At 57.2% G+C, this 16,185-nt stretch overlaps 1 protein-coding gene across 2 annotated transcripts in view; it reads right to left on the bottom strand.

Annotated features, from left to right (window-relative positions):
• The window catches only part of PTPRF (protein tyrosine phosphatase receptor type F), an 84,295-nt gene that overhangs the window by 49,271 nt on the left and 18,839 nt on the right, over window positions 1–16,185 (bottom strand). For both annotated transcript variants that reach the window (XM_070368324.1, XM_070368325.1), the window contains exons 4-5: window positions 11,887–12,032; window positions 11,560–11,701 (exon numbers count right to left, since the gene is read on the bottom strand). In XM_070368324.1, coding sequence (XP_070224425.1) covers window positions 11,560–11,701; window positions 11,887–12,032 — 288 coding nt within the window. The remainder of the gene's footprint in view (window positions 1–11,559; window positions 11,702–11,886; window positions 12,033–16,185) is intronic.

Genomic DNA, 16,185 nt, shown 5'->3' with positions numbered 1-16,185 from the left:
CATGTGCTTCATGGACACTGGGCTGTAGGGGGCCCATGGCTCCCACAGTGGCATCGCCAGCCACAACTCAGCCCAGAGGCTCCCTGTGCCATCCAGTCCCCACCCTCTTGTGTGCGTGGGTAGTGTCCTTTCTGCTGCCTGCATCCAGCGTTCAGCTCCACCAGGGACAGAGCCCCATGTCACCGCCTGGGTTCTGGCCCTGACTCTGGGCACCCTTTGCCTTACCAATGACCCATCTTCAATCCCTGGTGCCCACCCTGAACCTCCTTCCTTACTCAGTCCTGACCCTGGAGGCCATGGTCAGGCCTGGGAACCCAGGCCTGAGCATGTGGAGGCTGAAGAGATTTAAAAAAGGGAAAAAAAAAAAAAGCCCTGTGAGGACATCAAAAGTTGATGAGGGAAGCAAAACTCCTTGGCTACTGCTTTCTCCCAGCTTGCCAGTGGTTGGGGGCTCACAGAGCAGTCATGTCCACAGGAGCAACAGGGATGGACCGCAGCAGCACACCCCTACTCCCACTGCACACGGACTCCTGCATTAGCCCTGAGGGACCCAGACAGGGGCAAGGCTGCCCACTCCCCACCCTTGGGAGCACATGGGGCTGAACACAGACTCTGGACAAGTGCAGACCAAGTAGAGCTCCCGCCTCCATCACTAACTAGCTCTGCGACCTGGGAGTGTTACTAATCCTCTCCCTTTATCCATTTTTATCTATTAACAAGGTTCAAGTGCCCTCCTTATAAAGTCATCGTGAAAACTACATCTAATGATGCACATAACGTGCTGGAAAGTATCGGACAAAGAATCAGAACCCAAGGACTACTGGCTGACATTATTATAATAGCAAGGGCTGGGCCACCAGGGCAGGCAAGTACCAAGACTTGGGCCTGGGGCCCCCTTCCTGTCTGGTGAGAGGCGCCCCTTGCCAGGAGCAAACCACAGAGTGAGTGTGGTGGTTCGGCAGAGCCTCTCCACCAGTGTGGATGCCGGGCTGCACACCCAGTAGGGGAATGGGAACCCTGTCCTTTGTCAGTTTCTTGATAGAGGAGCGGGGCCCCGTGGTTGGGGAGGCCAGCACCACACCCATCTCCCTCCCACAGGCCCAGCTCGAGTGTGCGGGGATGTTTGCTGAGGTCAGCTCCCATACCAGGGAAAAGGCAAGTGGCATCCTCAGAAAGGAGGAAGGTAGAGGCTGGCAGGGCTGGTCCCCCCAGAGACCCAGGAGAGGTGACTGGTGGGCAGGCAGGAGAGGAAGCTGGAGGAGCCCCAGCAGGCAAGGGCAAGACATTCCTCTCTCTGCTGCCACACCCCAGGGGGCGCTCTGCCAAGGCTCCAGCTGCCTAAGCATCCCTAAGGGACTGTGACCCTGTCGGGGGAAGGGGCGGGGACCAGTAGGAGTCACCTCCCCAGCTTCTCTAGGTAGCTGGCAGAACATCTCCCCACCTGCAGCCCTATAAATTCCAGACATGAATCCAGCGTCTGTTTGGCTGTAAATATGATGCCACAGCATCCTGACTTTTAGCTCTGATTTTTAAAAGGAAAATGTTAACCGTGGCAAGAAAAGGGAGGATGGAAATGAAAGCAGGACTTGGGATGCACCAAGCAGGGAAACAGCTTCCTTTGGTCCTGCCGCCACTAGCTTTTCCAGGAAGGCCCAGGCAGGGCTCCATCCACTTCCACCCTTCCTGGACTCCCCAACAGCCGGGGGACACTCTGGGCTGTTGGAGCCATCCCAGCCCACTGGGGCACCAGTCTAGTTCTTCCCAGGCCTCAATTCTACCTGCTCAGCCCTCCTGAGCAGTGGAGTGGTAGCGGGGCAGGGCCTGCCAGAGTTAGGGCCCAGGAGTCAGTGGGCCTCCATCTCTACCCACAAGGTGCTGATCAAGGAGAAGGGAAGAAGTACATACATCTGCAGCCCTGTGTCCTGGGAATGTATTCTGAATTCCTAACACGGGGAAAGTCTTTGGGATCGTGCCAAATTAAGGACAATTAATTTTCCTCCCTCAATTATCGTGCCCTCAATGGCTCCGTCCTTGGCTCAGATCATCCCTGAGGCATAGCCGCCAGAGCCTAAAACCGGCATGTGTGAAGAGTCCATAAAACAGCGGGACCCAAAAGCCAGTCCCTTGTGCCAACTAGGCTTCCAGGCACAAGTCGGAAGGCTGCAGTTCTGCACCTTGGTGGGGGGAGCGTGTCTCACAGGAGGACTCCAGCCCTTCAGGAATGACCTGCTGTTGGCTCTTCCTTCCACACTCACTTGGTGGAGCACCCCCACCCCCAGGCACATTCAAATATAGCCAAGGACAGCAGCCACTTACTGACACCTGTGCCCGTCTGGCCAAGCTGAGTCCTGGGCAGGCTGGTGTACACTGACCGACCATCAGACTGTCACGTTTATCCTCTTCACATAACCCCTGTACCTTGAACCGCAGGAGCTTGGGGTCACTGTACCCTGAACCACTCACGCTAAGGACCAGGGCAAATTCCTCCTCAGGCTGGCATCACATGATCACTTCAAACCCATCAACAACGGGGAAAACAGAGGCCCAGGTAGAGGGATAAAGGTCAGGTTTATGGAGCACTTCCTAGTTCCAGATAATGCATTAAAATGCCTTACAAACTGATCTAATCTTTACTGAAACTGTGTAAAGTATATGAGCAAATGCAGGCGCAGAGAGATCCAGGAACCTGCCAAGGCCACAGAGTTAAGTCGAGGTGGGGCTGGGATGAGACCAGGTGGTGGGACCCCACATTGGGCAGGGTGTGGGCGCTGGGCTCGGGATGGCCCTGCGGGAGCCAGCCACCATCCTGCTCCCATACCACGCCCTCTGCCGGCTGGGCTTCTGGCTGGGCGCTCCATCGCAGACCCCTGCACACAACGCCGCCGCGTTTTTATTTCTGCAAAACGAACACGACTGCTCCACACACGGCCACCCGCCGGCACGCACCACTTTCCAACACCGGCACAGACTGGTCACGCCGAGTCCGCTCAAAATCCATCCTGAGGGCGGCGGGGCTGCGCAGCGCCGCGGGAGGAAGGGTCCCTCCCCACTCCAGACCTCCTGGTAACTATGGCAACGGCGGAGAGCCGGCGCCTCGGCGGAAAGGCGGCGCTTGCGAGTCCAAGCGGTGCGCGCATCCGCGGTCCGAGCCGCTGCGACCCCTCCCGTCCCCTCCTGAGCTGAGTCACAACACCCCTACTCAAGACCCTACTCCCCAACTCTAGGGAGCCCAGATTCCTTCCCGCTCAATCGACGCCTAGCTGGGGGCTGCCCCCTCAGTGCGCACAGAGCGGAGAGGTCCCCACATCTGCCCCTGGCCAGGTTTTTGCAGTGTGTCCCTCTGAGGCAAAGGTCGGTCCATCCTCTGATAAAAGGGTCCCCGCGAAGAAAAGAAAAACCCGTGGGGACTTTAGTGGACCTCAGAGGTACTGGGAAGCCTCTACAGCTCTTTGTGTATTCTGCCTGCATGCAGTTAGGGCGCACACATTCCCAGGGTCTGCCCACAGATCTGTGTACCTGGGTTGGGGACACACGTGTGCATATACACTGGTCTTTAGATACTGCAGTGGGAACCCTGATTTCTTCTCTGCCATCCTCACTGGGCAGAGAAAGGGTGCGGGGGCCGGGGGGTGGGTGTTTGGAGCCTAAGGCTCAGACAGGGACAAGAGCTTGGCCCAGGTCCCCACAGCAGGAATGCAGTTGGATCAGTGCTATCTTGGTGGCTTCCTGAAGGAGGAGGGAAATGCAGAAGTAGGGAACACTTGAGCATGAGCAGCCAGGGAGAGCTTTTTGTGGGGAGGGAGGGAGGGGCTGCCCGAGTTAGGGCTGGGGGAGGGGAGGGAGACAGTGGGAAGGTGAGGCTGGTTGGAGCTGAGGCCTGATGGATGAGGCTAGGGTGGGGGTGGACAGGGGATCAGCCTAGGCCAGTGGGGGAGGGAGGCTGCTGCCGCCCCCTACAAAGCACACACAGGTCTCTTTGTCCAGCTCAGCTCGGGATGCCTGAGGCGGAGTCTGGGCCAGAGGGAGGGGGCTGCACCAGGGAGGCGGACAGATGGAGACGCCTCGCGGGGTCCCGGAGCGGCGGCACCGTCTGTCAGCAGGAACTCCTCACTCGTGTTTACCCAGCTTCCTGGCGTCTCTGTGCGCACGCAGGCACGCACACACACACACACACTTACACCGCTGCCTGGGGTGTACCGTCTGTAGGCCTGACCCCCTTCCCGGTGCCTGAGTGTTGGACCTGGCCTCACCTCTTCGCTGAACGCAGACACCTAGATCCGTGCACAACCAGGGCCCCACAGAGAGATACATGGAGAGAGACAGGTGCAAAAATAGAAACATCCACGTGCGTGCGGAGGGGCACCTGCAGCGACAAGCACCTGTGGAAACAGACGCACGCAAGCAGAGCCAGTGGGAGGGCACGCAGAGACGCGGAAACACACATGTGCAGACATGCAGAGCAACACGGATGCTGACGTGGCGAGTCGCCTGGAGACGCCTGTGGGGCCAGAGCCGGGAACCGCAGACGTGTGGAGACGCACGAGGGGACCTGGTGGGTAGCGAGGCTGCTGGCTCCCCCAGCCCGCCCGCACTCTAAGGGAGCCAAGGCCACCTCAGGCCCTGTCCCTGAGGCAGCCCCATCCTTAGCAAGGTCAAGGTCAGGACACCCCTGAGCAAGCGTGAAGGGCCCCTTGGACCTGCAGGCTCCCACCCTTTCCAGAGCCCCACCCCTCCCCCAAGCTGCCAGGCAGTCAGGGAGGCCTGGGGAGCCTTGGGCTCCCTTCGCAGCTTTCAGTCTTCATTTTCAGCTTTTTCTAAGAGAAAACTCCCACCTCTTCCAGCACTCAGATTTCATCAAACTTGGCATCTTAAAAGCCTGTTTTGTTTTTGAATCTGAGCTGTTTGGGGCCTGTCGCCGAGAACAGCCAAGCAGGCGAGGCCTCCCCCTCCCAATCCCCTCCTCCCCAGGACTTCCCTGGCGCCTCCTAGGGCTCTACTCAACGTGGCTGGTGAGGCCTCCCAGCCGCACGCCACCAGGTGACCCCGGGGGCTGGCCCCAGGTCTGCACCCTCCACATTCCAGCTTCTGGGGTCTGACCCACGCTGAACCCTCCTCCCAGGGTTCCCAACTCAGTCCTACTCCAGGACCATTCTCTCGGTCCCTTTACCCCAACTAGGTTCCGGCCCGGGCCCTCCAGACCACTGAGAACCTCCCTCTTGCTCTTCAGGTCCCTGCAGCCCAGCTGCCACCCCCATGGCTTGACACCAGCATGCTCACCAAGGTCAACCATGACTCCATGGAGCTAAGTCCAGAGGCCACGTCTCAGCAGTCATCTTGCCCGACCTCTCGACAGCACCCCTCCCTGTTCCTTCAGATTCTTTTCTCTTGACTTCCAGGGACTCACCCCTATAGGAAGACCTAGCATCTGAGGCTCCATCCAGGCCCTCTTCCTGTCCTCTGGCTCCCTAAGACTTGCCATTTCTCTCCCCCCTATCTCCAGCTGTCCCTCAGAGTGCCAGGCAAAATCTGAACAAGGCCTCCTTGACACCCCTCCCCAGGATGCCTACACATACCTACTACAACAGATTTCTAAGTGGACTCATCAACTTGCCCCTCAAACGGGTCCTCCTCTCATACCTGAACCTGAGCAAATAGCACTGCCATCTACATGGCCCGGAGCCAGCAATCCCGAGTCACCCGCCTCCCCAAGTCCCACAGGCAAGCTTTCTAAACTGCATGGAACCCAGTCTCCCTTCCTCCTCTACGCACTGCCTGGGTCTGGGCCACTGCCACCTCTTGCCTGGGCCGCTGCCCTGACCTCTCACTGGTCTTCCAGTGCCCGCCTCTGCACCCTCAGGGACCTTTCTGAAGCACGCATTTTATCAGGCATTCCCCTGATTAAAATCCTCTCTCCCCTGGCAACCAGAGGCAGGGGACACCTCATCAGGGGTGGAGGATGTGCACACAGAGGGGCATTTAAAACCTCCAAGCTGGCTAGCTGTTCCCAGAGTTGCCGGTTCTGCTGCGGTCCTGAGGCTGGGGCAAGGGCTGTAGGCGAGGGGGCCACGCACACAGCAGGGCCCTGTAAATACCTGTGACTGCAGGGGTGGGAGGGGCAGGCTGGGCACAGAGAAGGCATCCAGTGTCTGTGGCTAACAGAAGAGGCAGGCTTACTGCCCACCCCACAGGAGGAACCATTCAGAAAGGGATCCACTTGGGCCCCAAGATAGATCAGAAGATAGATCAGAACTAGAAAGAAGTGAGGGAACCCAGGTACCAAGAAACCTAGAATCTTCTCTAGGTTTCTTCTTCCCTAGATCTTCAAGACCTTCCTGGCAATGCCCACCTACCGACACCTCTCCCACTCCTACGTCTGGGGCTCAGATCTCTCCAGGGAATGGCTGCAAAGCCTCATATCTGTGTAGTCCTGAATGTGACTATGGTCACAGCAGGGCTGGAGGGACAGGTCACAGATTCCACAGTCATGGGGCCAGAAGCACTTAGGTAATGCCTCAGCTGTGAGGGAAGGGGCAGAAGCTGGCCTGGGTTCTAGGTGCTAGGTTCTAGGGGCCCTTTCTATGCCTTCTGTGGATGCAAATCAGGGAGGTGATGGGCCCAGCTTCCTCAAAACAAGCCCGTTACCTGGACACGTACGCAGGCAACAGGAAAGGGGCATGGTGGGCCTCTGCCTGTGATAGCCCTTTACCCAAACGCCCCACCCCCTCATCAGCCCTGGGTCAGGGACACGGAGGAGGGTGGGGCAGGGAGAGCTGACTCCCTGGGGAAATGCCCACCCACCCTGAAAACACGAGCTTCTGTACTGGCCATGCTCCGGGTGCAGCCAGCCCAGGATGGCAGGCCAGGGTTGTATGCTGTTCATCAGTCCTCATCTTCAAAGGGGCTTGGCATGGGGCTCAAGAGGGCCTCATCATCCCACAGTCCCCAGACCAGGGCCAAAACCACGGCCAAGCCTGGGGGTCCAGGCCCAGCACTGACTGCCCACCTCCTGCCACCAGTCACTACCCCACAGGCCTGACAGCAGGCCTCCCCCAGAGCCTATCCCCAACAAAGAGGGCAAGACCAGGCACGCCATGCAGGCACCTGGATTCCTGGGCCTCTGTGACCTGGAGTGGTGTGGTCCTGGTCAGCCACCAGCAGACAGCAAGGCCAGGTGGGAACAGGAGAGAGGGAGCCGGGGCTCAGTGGGGGAAGGAGACGAAGAGGAGAGAGTCCCAAGGCCTGGGTAGGATCCCTCCCTGGTGCCCCTCGCCCTGGCCTGCTGAAGGATAGTTTCTCAGGCACTGACAACAGCTCAGGCTGACCACTCTGCCCCACATCCATCTCTGTATAGCTGCCCTGGCCGGCCACCAGCCTTGAGCAGGGATCCTGTGGGGTCCTGGAGGCAATGAGTCCAACATCTCTGGCCTCCTGCAGCACCAGACTAACTGCACACACTGGGCCCAGGCTGCTTGCTGCACACCCCTTCCCCCGCTGTACACAACAGCCCATAACATGCACACCACCTGCTGTTCAGCCCGCACGCCATATAAACACTGTCTGATGCACACACGGCATGACGTACACCACCTGCTGTATACACCACACCACATACACACTGCCTGATGCACGTACGCACAAGCACACGCATGCATGCACACACACACAGTCGGATGCACAGCCCCCGTTTTCTATACAACCCATAAGGCACACACAGCCCATAAGACTGTAACACCACATCACACACCTCACACACACAGCCTTCCAGAGAGCGCACAGGGCACACACGCCACCACACGGGTGCGTGTTGTCTGCTGTCTCCATGACCACAAGCAAATGCTGCCTCTTGCGCTCTGAGTCCGCCAAGCCAAGCCCTCCAAGACAAGTCAGAATGGCTCATGTCTGCTCCTTGGCCTTTCTCCTCCTTCCCCCTCTCCCCCTTCCCCTTCTCCTAGACCCTTCCAGAACCTGCCCAAGTCACCAGGGCCCGGGCCACACCTCTGCTGTCTGGCATCCTCCGGGGCTTTCCTGACCACGGTACCTCCTGGCTGGAACCCACTGGCCCAGGCAGATCCTGAACCTCCAGACTGAGCTCCAAGACCCTCCTGGCTCCCCCACCTCCTGGAAGGAAAGGCCGGAAAGCAAGGCCTGCCTCCCCTCCCCCTCAGCTCCCCCTCCCTCACGAGGGAAAATGTCAGATTCCCTGTCTCAGTGGCGTCGGCAGGCGGGTTGGAGGGGGAGTGATTCAGCCTCAAGAGTGCAGAGTGAGAAGAGCTTTTCCTGCCATTACCCGGCGAGGGAGAGGCTGGCGCGCTAATGGCTTCAATTACCACTCAGACAGGAACGCTGGGCAGCTCACCCCCAGCTAGCTTGTGCCGGGCACCCCCACCCTGTACCCAGCCCGGGCCAAGGGGGTGGGGAGGCAGCCGGCTGAGCATTGCTGGGCAATCGGGACTCCCTGGGAGTGGCAGTCTTGCCCAGGGAGCTGGGTGCAAAGGCCACGGAGTGGGAGTGGTGTGGGGTGCTTCAAATGTGAGAGGAGCTGGGCCTGGCACAGCAAGGCAGGGCAGGGAGCCCGGCATGGACACGCAGGCCGGGGATACAGCAACCTCTCAGCTGAGCCGAGTCATCCCAGGGAGCCCCGGGCCACTCCTCTGAAGTGCCCAGCGTGTGCTGAGCTACACGCAGTGCATGTTGCGCTGCATGTAAGGAACTCAACCTTGAGTCCCAGTCCCCAAGCCAGCTTCCTCCTCTCCCCAGCCCTCCTCCCAGGAATGGCCCTGGCTCTCTTCTGACCCAAGCCCACAGCTGTAGTCAAACTATCCTTTCACCCCACTCCTACATACACCCAGCCTCTCTGGCTAGCAGGGGAGGCCTGGCACGGTTGCGGGGAGGTGCTTTCCTCAGGCCCCGCCCTCTGGCACCTTTTCGACCTCCTACTCCACTCCTTTCTGCCAAGCCCAGAGCCAGTCAAGGTTACGCAGACCAACATGGCAAGTCAGCATTTCACCTTCCGGGTGCTGTGTTTCAGGAGCAGGAGGGGGGCTCACTCAGGCCCACAGCTCCATCTCAACCGGGCCAGGAGCAGGCCTGGGGCTGCCATGCGCTCCCCAATCTCATCAGACACCTCTCACACCCAGAAGCATGAACACACCCCTGTCCCCTGCTACAGAAACCCTCCTCCAAGAAGGCCCCTCCAGAACTAGCATGTAGGGACTTTGTGGGGACTTTTCCTCCAACACTAATAAGGAGTCTCTCTTCCCTTTAATTCGAGGGCCTGAGAGATGCCCTCTGGGGTGGGAGCCACAGTCTGGCCCTTCGGCCACCTCCCAAATGCCAGGGCAGGGCAGATGGCTCCTGCTGGGGCAGCGAGCAACAGAAGGGACGGCAGTGCTGAAATACTTATCCTGAGGTCATGAGTGGGGAAACTGAGGTCAGGGGTGGCAGGGAGGAGCTCGAGAGCACCCAACCGTCAGGGATCCTGGTGCAGGGCCTGTCCTCTGGGCCCCCGCCCCTCAGGGGAGTGGACGGTGGGGGCTGCGTCACCCAGAGGCCAGGCAGCACAGACACCAGGCGCAGGCAGCTCACGTGTGTGGACCTTAGGGTGTGTGGCTTTCAGCCCTACAGCAGCGACCATTCAGGCCGGAATCCAGCAAAGTGCTTAACTGCATCCCATTTAATCCTCCCAACCAGCTTGGGTGGCAGGCATCACATCCCCGATTTACAGATGGAGTAAAATGAGGCTCAGAGGCACAGCTACTCACCCAAGGTCACAAGGAAAAGAGAATAAGCGGTCCAGAGCCCCTGACCCTAGCCGCTGCCCCTCTAAGCTGGAGGGCCCTGCCCTGCCTCGCAGGAGACACACAGGCACAAAGGAGTTACCAAATGGATATGAACGTGAACACATAAAGCCACAGTGTAAAAACGGCTAACACAAAAAGATATTCAACTGTTCTCGTAATCAAAAAAATGCAAATTAAATTGAGATGCCATTTTTTGCCTATTAACTTGGCAAAGATTTTTTTAATGGTAATTCCCACTGCTGGTGAGGATGTGCAGAAAAGAGGCCCTCTCATGCCCTGTTTGATGGGTGTGTAAACTGACACAGTCTTCTGGAAATACTGAAAAGGCTAAACATCGCATGTGGCCCTTTAACCAAGCAATTCCACTTCCGTGCATCTAGGAAATAATCAGGAAAGTGAACACATCTGTAAGGAAGCACACAGTCCCTTATTTATACAACCAAAATACAGGAAACAACATGTGTGTCCAACAATAAGGGAATGGCTGAATAAATTAGGGTGCTTGCATGTGACACTCCCCCACAGCCATTAAAAACAATGAAGCAGAAAAATACTTAATCGGCAGGAAGATGTTCATATGTTTTTTTAAAAAGCAGTCTACAAATCATTGGGCAGAATGTAATCTCGTTTTTGTTACATATATAACGCATGCACAGAAAATGGACTATAAGGAAATAACCAAATGTTAATAGTAGTGGTAAGATAAACAAGTGATTTTAAATTTTTCTTTTGTGCTATTTTATACTTACCAAAATTTCAACAGTGAACAGGTATTGGTATTGCAATTTTTTTTTTAAAGCAACAGTCCAAGCCATGTTTTGAAAATACATGCAGACATAGTCAGACTGTTGCCTTCATCGTGGCAGGTGGGGGTGGGCGGCGATCATGTCACTCCCTGTCTGCGGCTTCCTGTGTCCCCAGGAAAGTGTTTCGCAGCCTGGTTGGTCCGGTGTGATCTGTCCTCCAACCTCTCCAGGCTCATGTTGAACCACCTACTCTTCCCCACTTTACTGTGTCTTCCAGCCACCCGCCACCCCAAAGCCAAATGGAACCACTCAAGAGTTCCCTGAAAGCTCCATGGTCTCCTGCCTCTGGACCTGGGTGTGAGCTGATGCTATTTCCCCACCGAGGCCCCCACCCCAACTGCCACTTGTCTTCAGGACTCAGACAACAGCTCCCTCCTCCCTTGAACCCCTGTGCGCCCCCCACCCCCCACAGTCCCCTGGGCCTCTCGTACAGAACGCAGAACATACTGGAGACTGAAGTCGCAAGGGCAGGATCAGGTCAGATAACTCTCAGAACACAAGGAGTCATCAGGGCATGTTTGTGAATGAATGGAGGAGCCACCAAGTGAGAGAGGTCATTAAAATCCACATACAGAGCCCCAGCCTCCAGCCTAGGGCCCTTGCTCATAACAGCGACTGGGAACACACTTCTCTGAAGCCTCTTGCCAGGTTCCACAAGAAAATCACATCCACTGCCACGAATCATGTACCCCAAGTGATACGTAGCTACCACCTCACACCGCAGGTCAGGCCCCAGACCCCAGCCAAGCAACACCCCGGCTCAGCACAACACAAAGACACCACGCATATGCCAAATACCCAGCGATCATCGCTGTCCACCACTGACTTTCTCTGACCCCAGGATGGCCAAACACACTGCAGTCCACGGTGGGGCCGGAGCTGGCTGGCTGGCTGGCTGATCCCCTACGTGAGTCTCCCCGCCCCCCGATGCCTCATCCCTTTCCAGCAGGTACCTTCGAGCACTGAGAGCTTGGCACTGGTGTTGATCTCCCCCAGACTGTTGGTGGCCGTGCACTCATAGATGGCTTCATCTCGCTGCACCCGCAGTGGCTGGATCCGCAGCACAGACCCTGCCCCGTCGTCAAACTCAATGACCTGCCAGAGGATAGACACACCGTCACAGCCTGCTCGGGACAGACAGCGGGGCCTGCTCAGGCTCAGCCTTTCTATTGCTGAGAAAAAGCCCCCAGGGCGGGAGATCAAGAGGATGTGATATAGGACCAGACCTCAAAACAGGCAGAACTGGGGCCCTGCCTGCCCCTTCCCACCCGAGGCTGTACCTCGAAGCGCTGGGAGCTGACTTTCTTCCCCTTCTTCATCCATGTGATGCGCGGCTTGGGTTCCCCCGTGGCTTGGCACACGAAGGAGGCCACCCCTCCTGACAATCCAGTCTGGTCCTCGGGGACCTTGACAAAGACAGGTTTGCCTGGAGAGAGAGGAACATCAAGTCACCAAGGGATGGTCACTGCAGACATGGCCTATGTTACAGCGGGCAGGCGTGGGGGAGGGGAAGGAAGGTCTATAAAGGAAACAATGGTAGTGATGCCCGGCCCTTACGCAGTGCTTCTTATGTGTCAGGCGCTCTTCAAAGAGCTGTGAGCTCCTCAGGTGGGTTTTATTTCTGCTTATAGAGAACTCAAGGTACACAGAGGTGATGGGATTTGCCCAACATGACAGCTGCTTAGTGGCAGAGCCAAGATTTGAACCCAGGCAACTGAGTCTGGAGTACTGAGTCTGTACTTTAATTGCTTCACTCTTCCGTCTCCCATCCCCTCAACAATTCCAAGCTCCAGGACAAAGGCATGCTGAGAGCTGCTGGGAACGGCCCAGCCTCTCTCGCAGACATGACTGCTCTCCACCCAGGTGATGGTACCACCACCTACCCCAAGGCTCGAGCCAGAAACCATGACTCCTCCTCTCCCCAGCCCCCACGCACCATCAGTCCCGGAGGCCTAGACATTCCATGTCCTAATCCAGAGACGTCCTATCTCTGGATGTCTTCCCAGGTGAATGCTGTCCTGTAAATCTACCCTCCCCACCCAGCTCCCACTGACTGGGTGATTGTCTTCTGACGGCCTGGACGTCTCCCCAGAGTTCCACCGAGAAGCAGCGGGAGGGGGAGAAGGGAATGGGCTTGGACACTGTACGGTCGGACACTGTACGGTCACGCCCACCCACACCACTCTGATATACAACAGGGTCAACCTGGAATCCCACCCAGGGTCATGAGATGCGGGAAACGGGGCCTTCATTAAGATGTAGCAACGCCTCGTTAATCCCGACAGCGGATCCATTTCCTATTAATCAGGCCAATGAACAGCTCCAGGAAGGCTGATACTGTGAGAAGTGACCTTTCAGACCACCTGCTCGGTGCTGATGAGGCCAGGCCCGGCCTGGTCTCTGGCACAAAAACATGTTTGTGCAATGATGATAATCCCACTCTGTACCTGGTACTTTATCTCATTTAGTCCTCCACTGCTTGTTGTCCCCAGTTTAAAGGCACAGAGAGGTCAAGTCACTGGCCCGAGGTCACACAGCCAATGAGCGGCACACCTGAGATTTGAATTCAAGCCTGTTTGACTCCAAAGCACCTGGCAGAAACAGTTCGCCTTGGTGTAGTTGGAGGCTTTGTCACGAGCAGAGTCAGGGGGGTGGCAGGGGCCAAAGCCAGACCAAAGAAGGCTGAGGAGTAAGTTGGGGGTGAAGAAGTGGAGAGCAGAGTACAGTGACTGTTTAAAGGACACTGGCTGTGATGGGGAAGAGAAAGAAAAGATGGCACTCGGAGGGGATGAAGATTGGAGGGAGGTTTTTACATTCTTGTTTCTTTTTTTCCTAAGATGCGACAGTACTTTTTAAAAATAATTTTATTTATTGACTGTGCTGCGTCTTCACTGCCGCACAGGCTTTTCCCTAGTTGCAGAGAGCGGGGCCTTCTCTCCCATTGTGGTGCATGGGCTTCTCACTGTGGTGGCTTCTCTTGCTGCAGAGCACAGGCTCTAGGGCAAGCGGACTTCAGTAGTCGAGGCTGCGGGCTTGGCAGTTGCAGGTCTCGGGCTCTAGAGCACAGGCTCAACAGTCGTGGTGCGTGGGTGGCTCAGCTGCTCTGCAGCATGTGGGATCTTCTCGGATCAGAGATTGAACCTGGGTCTCCTTCACGGGCAGGTGAAATTCTTTACCACTGAGCCACCAGGGAAGCCCAAAAGATGGTATTTAAATGCTGATGGGAAGGAGCCAGCAGAGAGAGAAGGTGCTGATCCAGTACAGAGAAGAGGGACAACAGATGGAGCAGTGTCTCTGAGGGAAGGGTCTGGGGACCAACCGCTAGGCTCAGGAGTGACAGTTGCAGTGCAGAGCTGGGAGGGCTCAGCCTTGCAGGGAGCAGGGAGGGGTCCATCTTACCCAGTACCCCAGGGTCCAGTGGGCTCTGGAGGTTTTGTGTAATTATTAAGAAAGGTCACTAACTATCTCTGAGCCTCATCTGCTAAACAGTGCTAGAGGCAGGGGTGTGGGCAGACAAAATGTAACGGTGTCTGTAGGCTGCTCCCACAGCTGGACATGTAGTAGACTTCGCCTGTGGGCAGCTATCACCCTCTTTAGCACCAGTAGTATTATCATCCCCATTTTAGAGATGGGGAGAGGGAGGCTCAGAAGGTCAAACAGCAGCCAGATCAACACTGATCTGGTGGAAACCAGGGTTTGAGCCAGCATTCCACCCTAAGCACAGCTTAGGGCTTCCCTGGAGGAGGGAGACTTGGGGACCTATCTGACTTGTACTTGGGAGTACCCAGAGGGGGCGAGAGCAGCCCTGTTGGGGTAACACGCAAACCTGCTGGGGGCCAGAGTGGCACGGGGACACCACAAAGGTTCAGAGAGCCTCAGGTTCCCTCACTCTTGCCCCAACTGCCCTCTGGAGGCTCCGGACACTCCCGATCTGCAGAGCCTGTCTTTGTACGCTGGTCCTTTCAGTCAGGTCTTCTCAGAAAGGACCCCTCCTCCCACATTCGGGGGTGGGGAAGAGTCTCCTGCCCACCCCTCTGCACACTGCATACCCCTCCCCCACACCTCCAGATTGCAGCTCCCCTCTCCTGTTCTGCCACCACCTTAGTCCAGACAACACCTTCCCTCGACTGGACACTGCACCAACCTAACCAGCTGAGTCCCTGCCTCCAGTCTTGTCCTCTCCAGCCTAGTCTCTATTCAGCAGCCGGAGCGAAGTGGCAGCCTCTTCCCTGATCAAAACCCTCTAGAAGCCTCCCATGGCTTCTGAAACAAGACTTAAACTCCTGTCGTGGTGGACAGAGCCCTGCCAGGTCTGACCCCAGCCCTTCACACCCCCCGAGCCCTGGCTTCCCATCCTCTGGATGAGCAATGCTCATCCTGCGCCTCAGGGCCTTTGCATAAGCTGCTCCTCCTGCCACAAACCTCTTAGACCACCTCCTTACCCACTGTCTCCTATCCACCTTTCTGGTCTCAGTTTAGACATCATTTCCTCAGAAAACCTTCCTTGCCCCTCTGCGGTCGCCCCCACCTCGACTGGCGTGGCTCTGTGTTTGGGGCTCTCTGGTGACTCCCCTCTGCCTCACAGCCGTGCTCATGGTTTGCTACGTCCCGTGTGAGGCTACTGCTTTTGCTGACGGTTTGTTATGTACACGTGTGAGGTTATTACTTTTTCCACATTGTGGAGGAGTATTTGATTCATGGCTGCTTCCCGACAGAGAACAATAACCCTGGGCAGGGCAGAAATCTGCCTGCCTTGATTCCCTCCCTGTCCCAGCGCCAACCCCATTCCTGGCACAGGGCAGTGGGGGGCACAAGGGAGGTGACCTGAAGACCATGGGGGAAGGCCTGCGGAGGAGGATGGAGGCCTCCGGCCCCTCACACACCACACTGGGGAGCCCTCAACACCTGCTGGGGAGAGCAGCCCGGGGTGGAACCCCCCTGGTTCCTGCCTCAACCTGCCAGCTGCAGAAACCAGAGGCTGGAACCTGCTGAACCAGACAGCCGGGTGAGTGTGCCCGGGGGTGGGGCCTCTGCGCCAAACAAAGAACCGGGAGCTGGGGAGGCAGCCAGGTACAGGTCACGAGAGAGAGAAAGGGGAAGGCCTGAGTACAGTGGAGGCTGGACGGTGCCCAAGGCCTGGGGCCGTCGAGGAGGCGGAACCTCCCGGGGAGGCTGGAGAGGGGCCAGGGCCCTGCCCAGCCCACCCACCCACCAGGCTCTGGCAAAGACTGGCAGTGTGCAAGCCCGGGGCAGTCCAGGGGGCAGGTCTCTCCTCTTCATCAGACCAGACCCTCACTTCTCTCAGCCCACTCACCCCCAACAGGAAGGCACCTCTCATCCCACAGCTCTGCCAAGCCCTCACCTCTTTCACCAGCTGGACTTCTGGGGGCACAAATCCTGTCCCCCTGCTGCCTTTCCCACACTCACTCCTGCTACCCTCTCGGGGCTCACCTATCTTGACTCTTTCAAAAAAAAAAAAAAAAAAGTCCCTGCCACGGACCAAGCACTGTGCGGGACACAGCTCAGGTCCTGTGGCGATGCCATCCCACCCAAGCCCATGGGCATCCCCCTTGCCTTTC

The sequence above is a fragment of the Bos mutus genome, chromosome 3 (assembly GCF_027580195.1).
Source record: "Bos mutus isolate GX-2022 chromosome 3, NWIPB_WYAK_1.1, whole genome shotgun sequence".
Lineage (NCBI taxonomy): Eukaryota > Metazoa > Chordata > Mammalia > Artiodactyla > Bovidae > Bos > Bos mutus.
The sequence above is the reverse complement of the archived record's forward strand: the minus strand, read 5'-3'. Positions and strand labels throughout refer to the sequence as shown.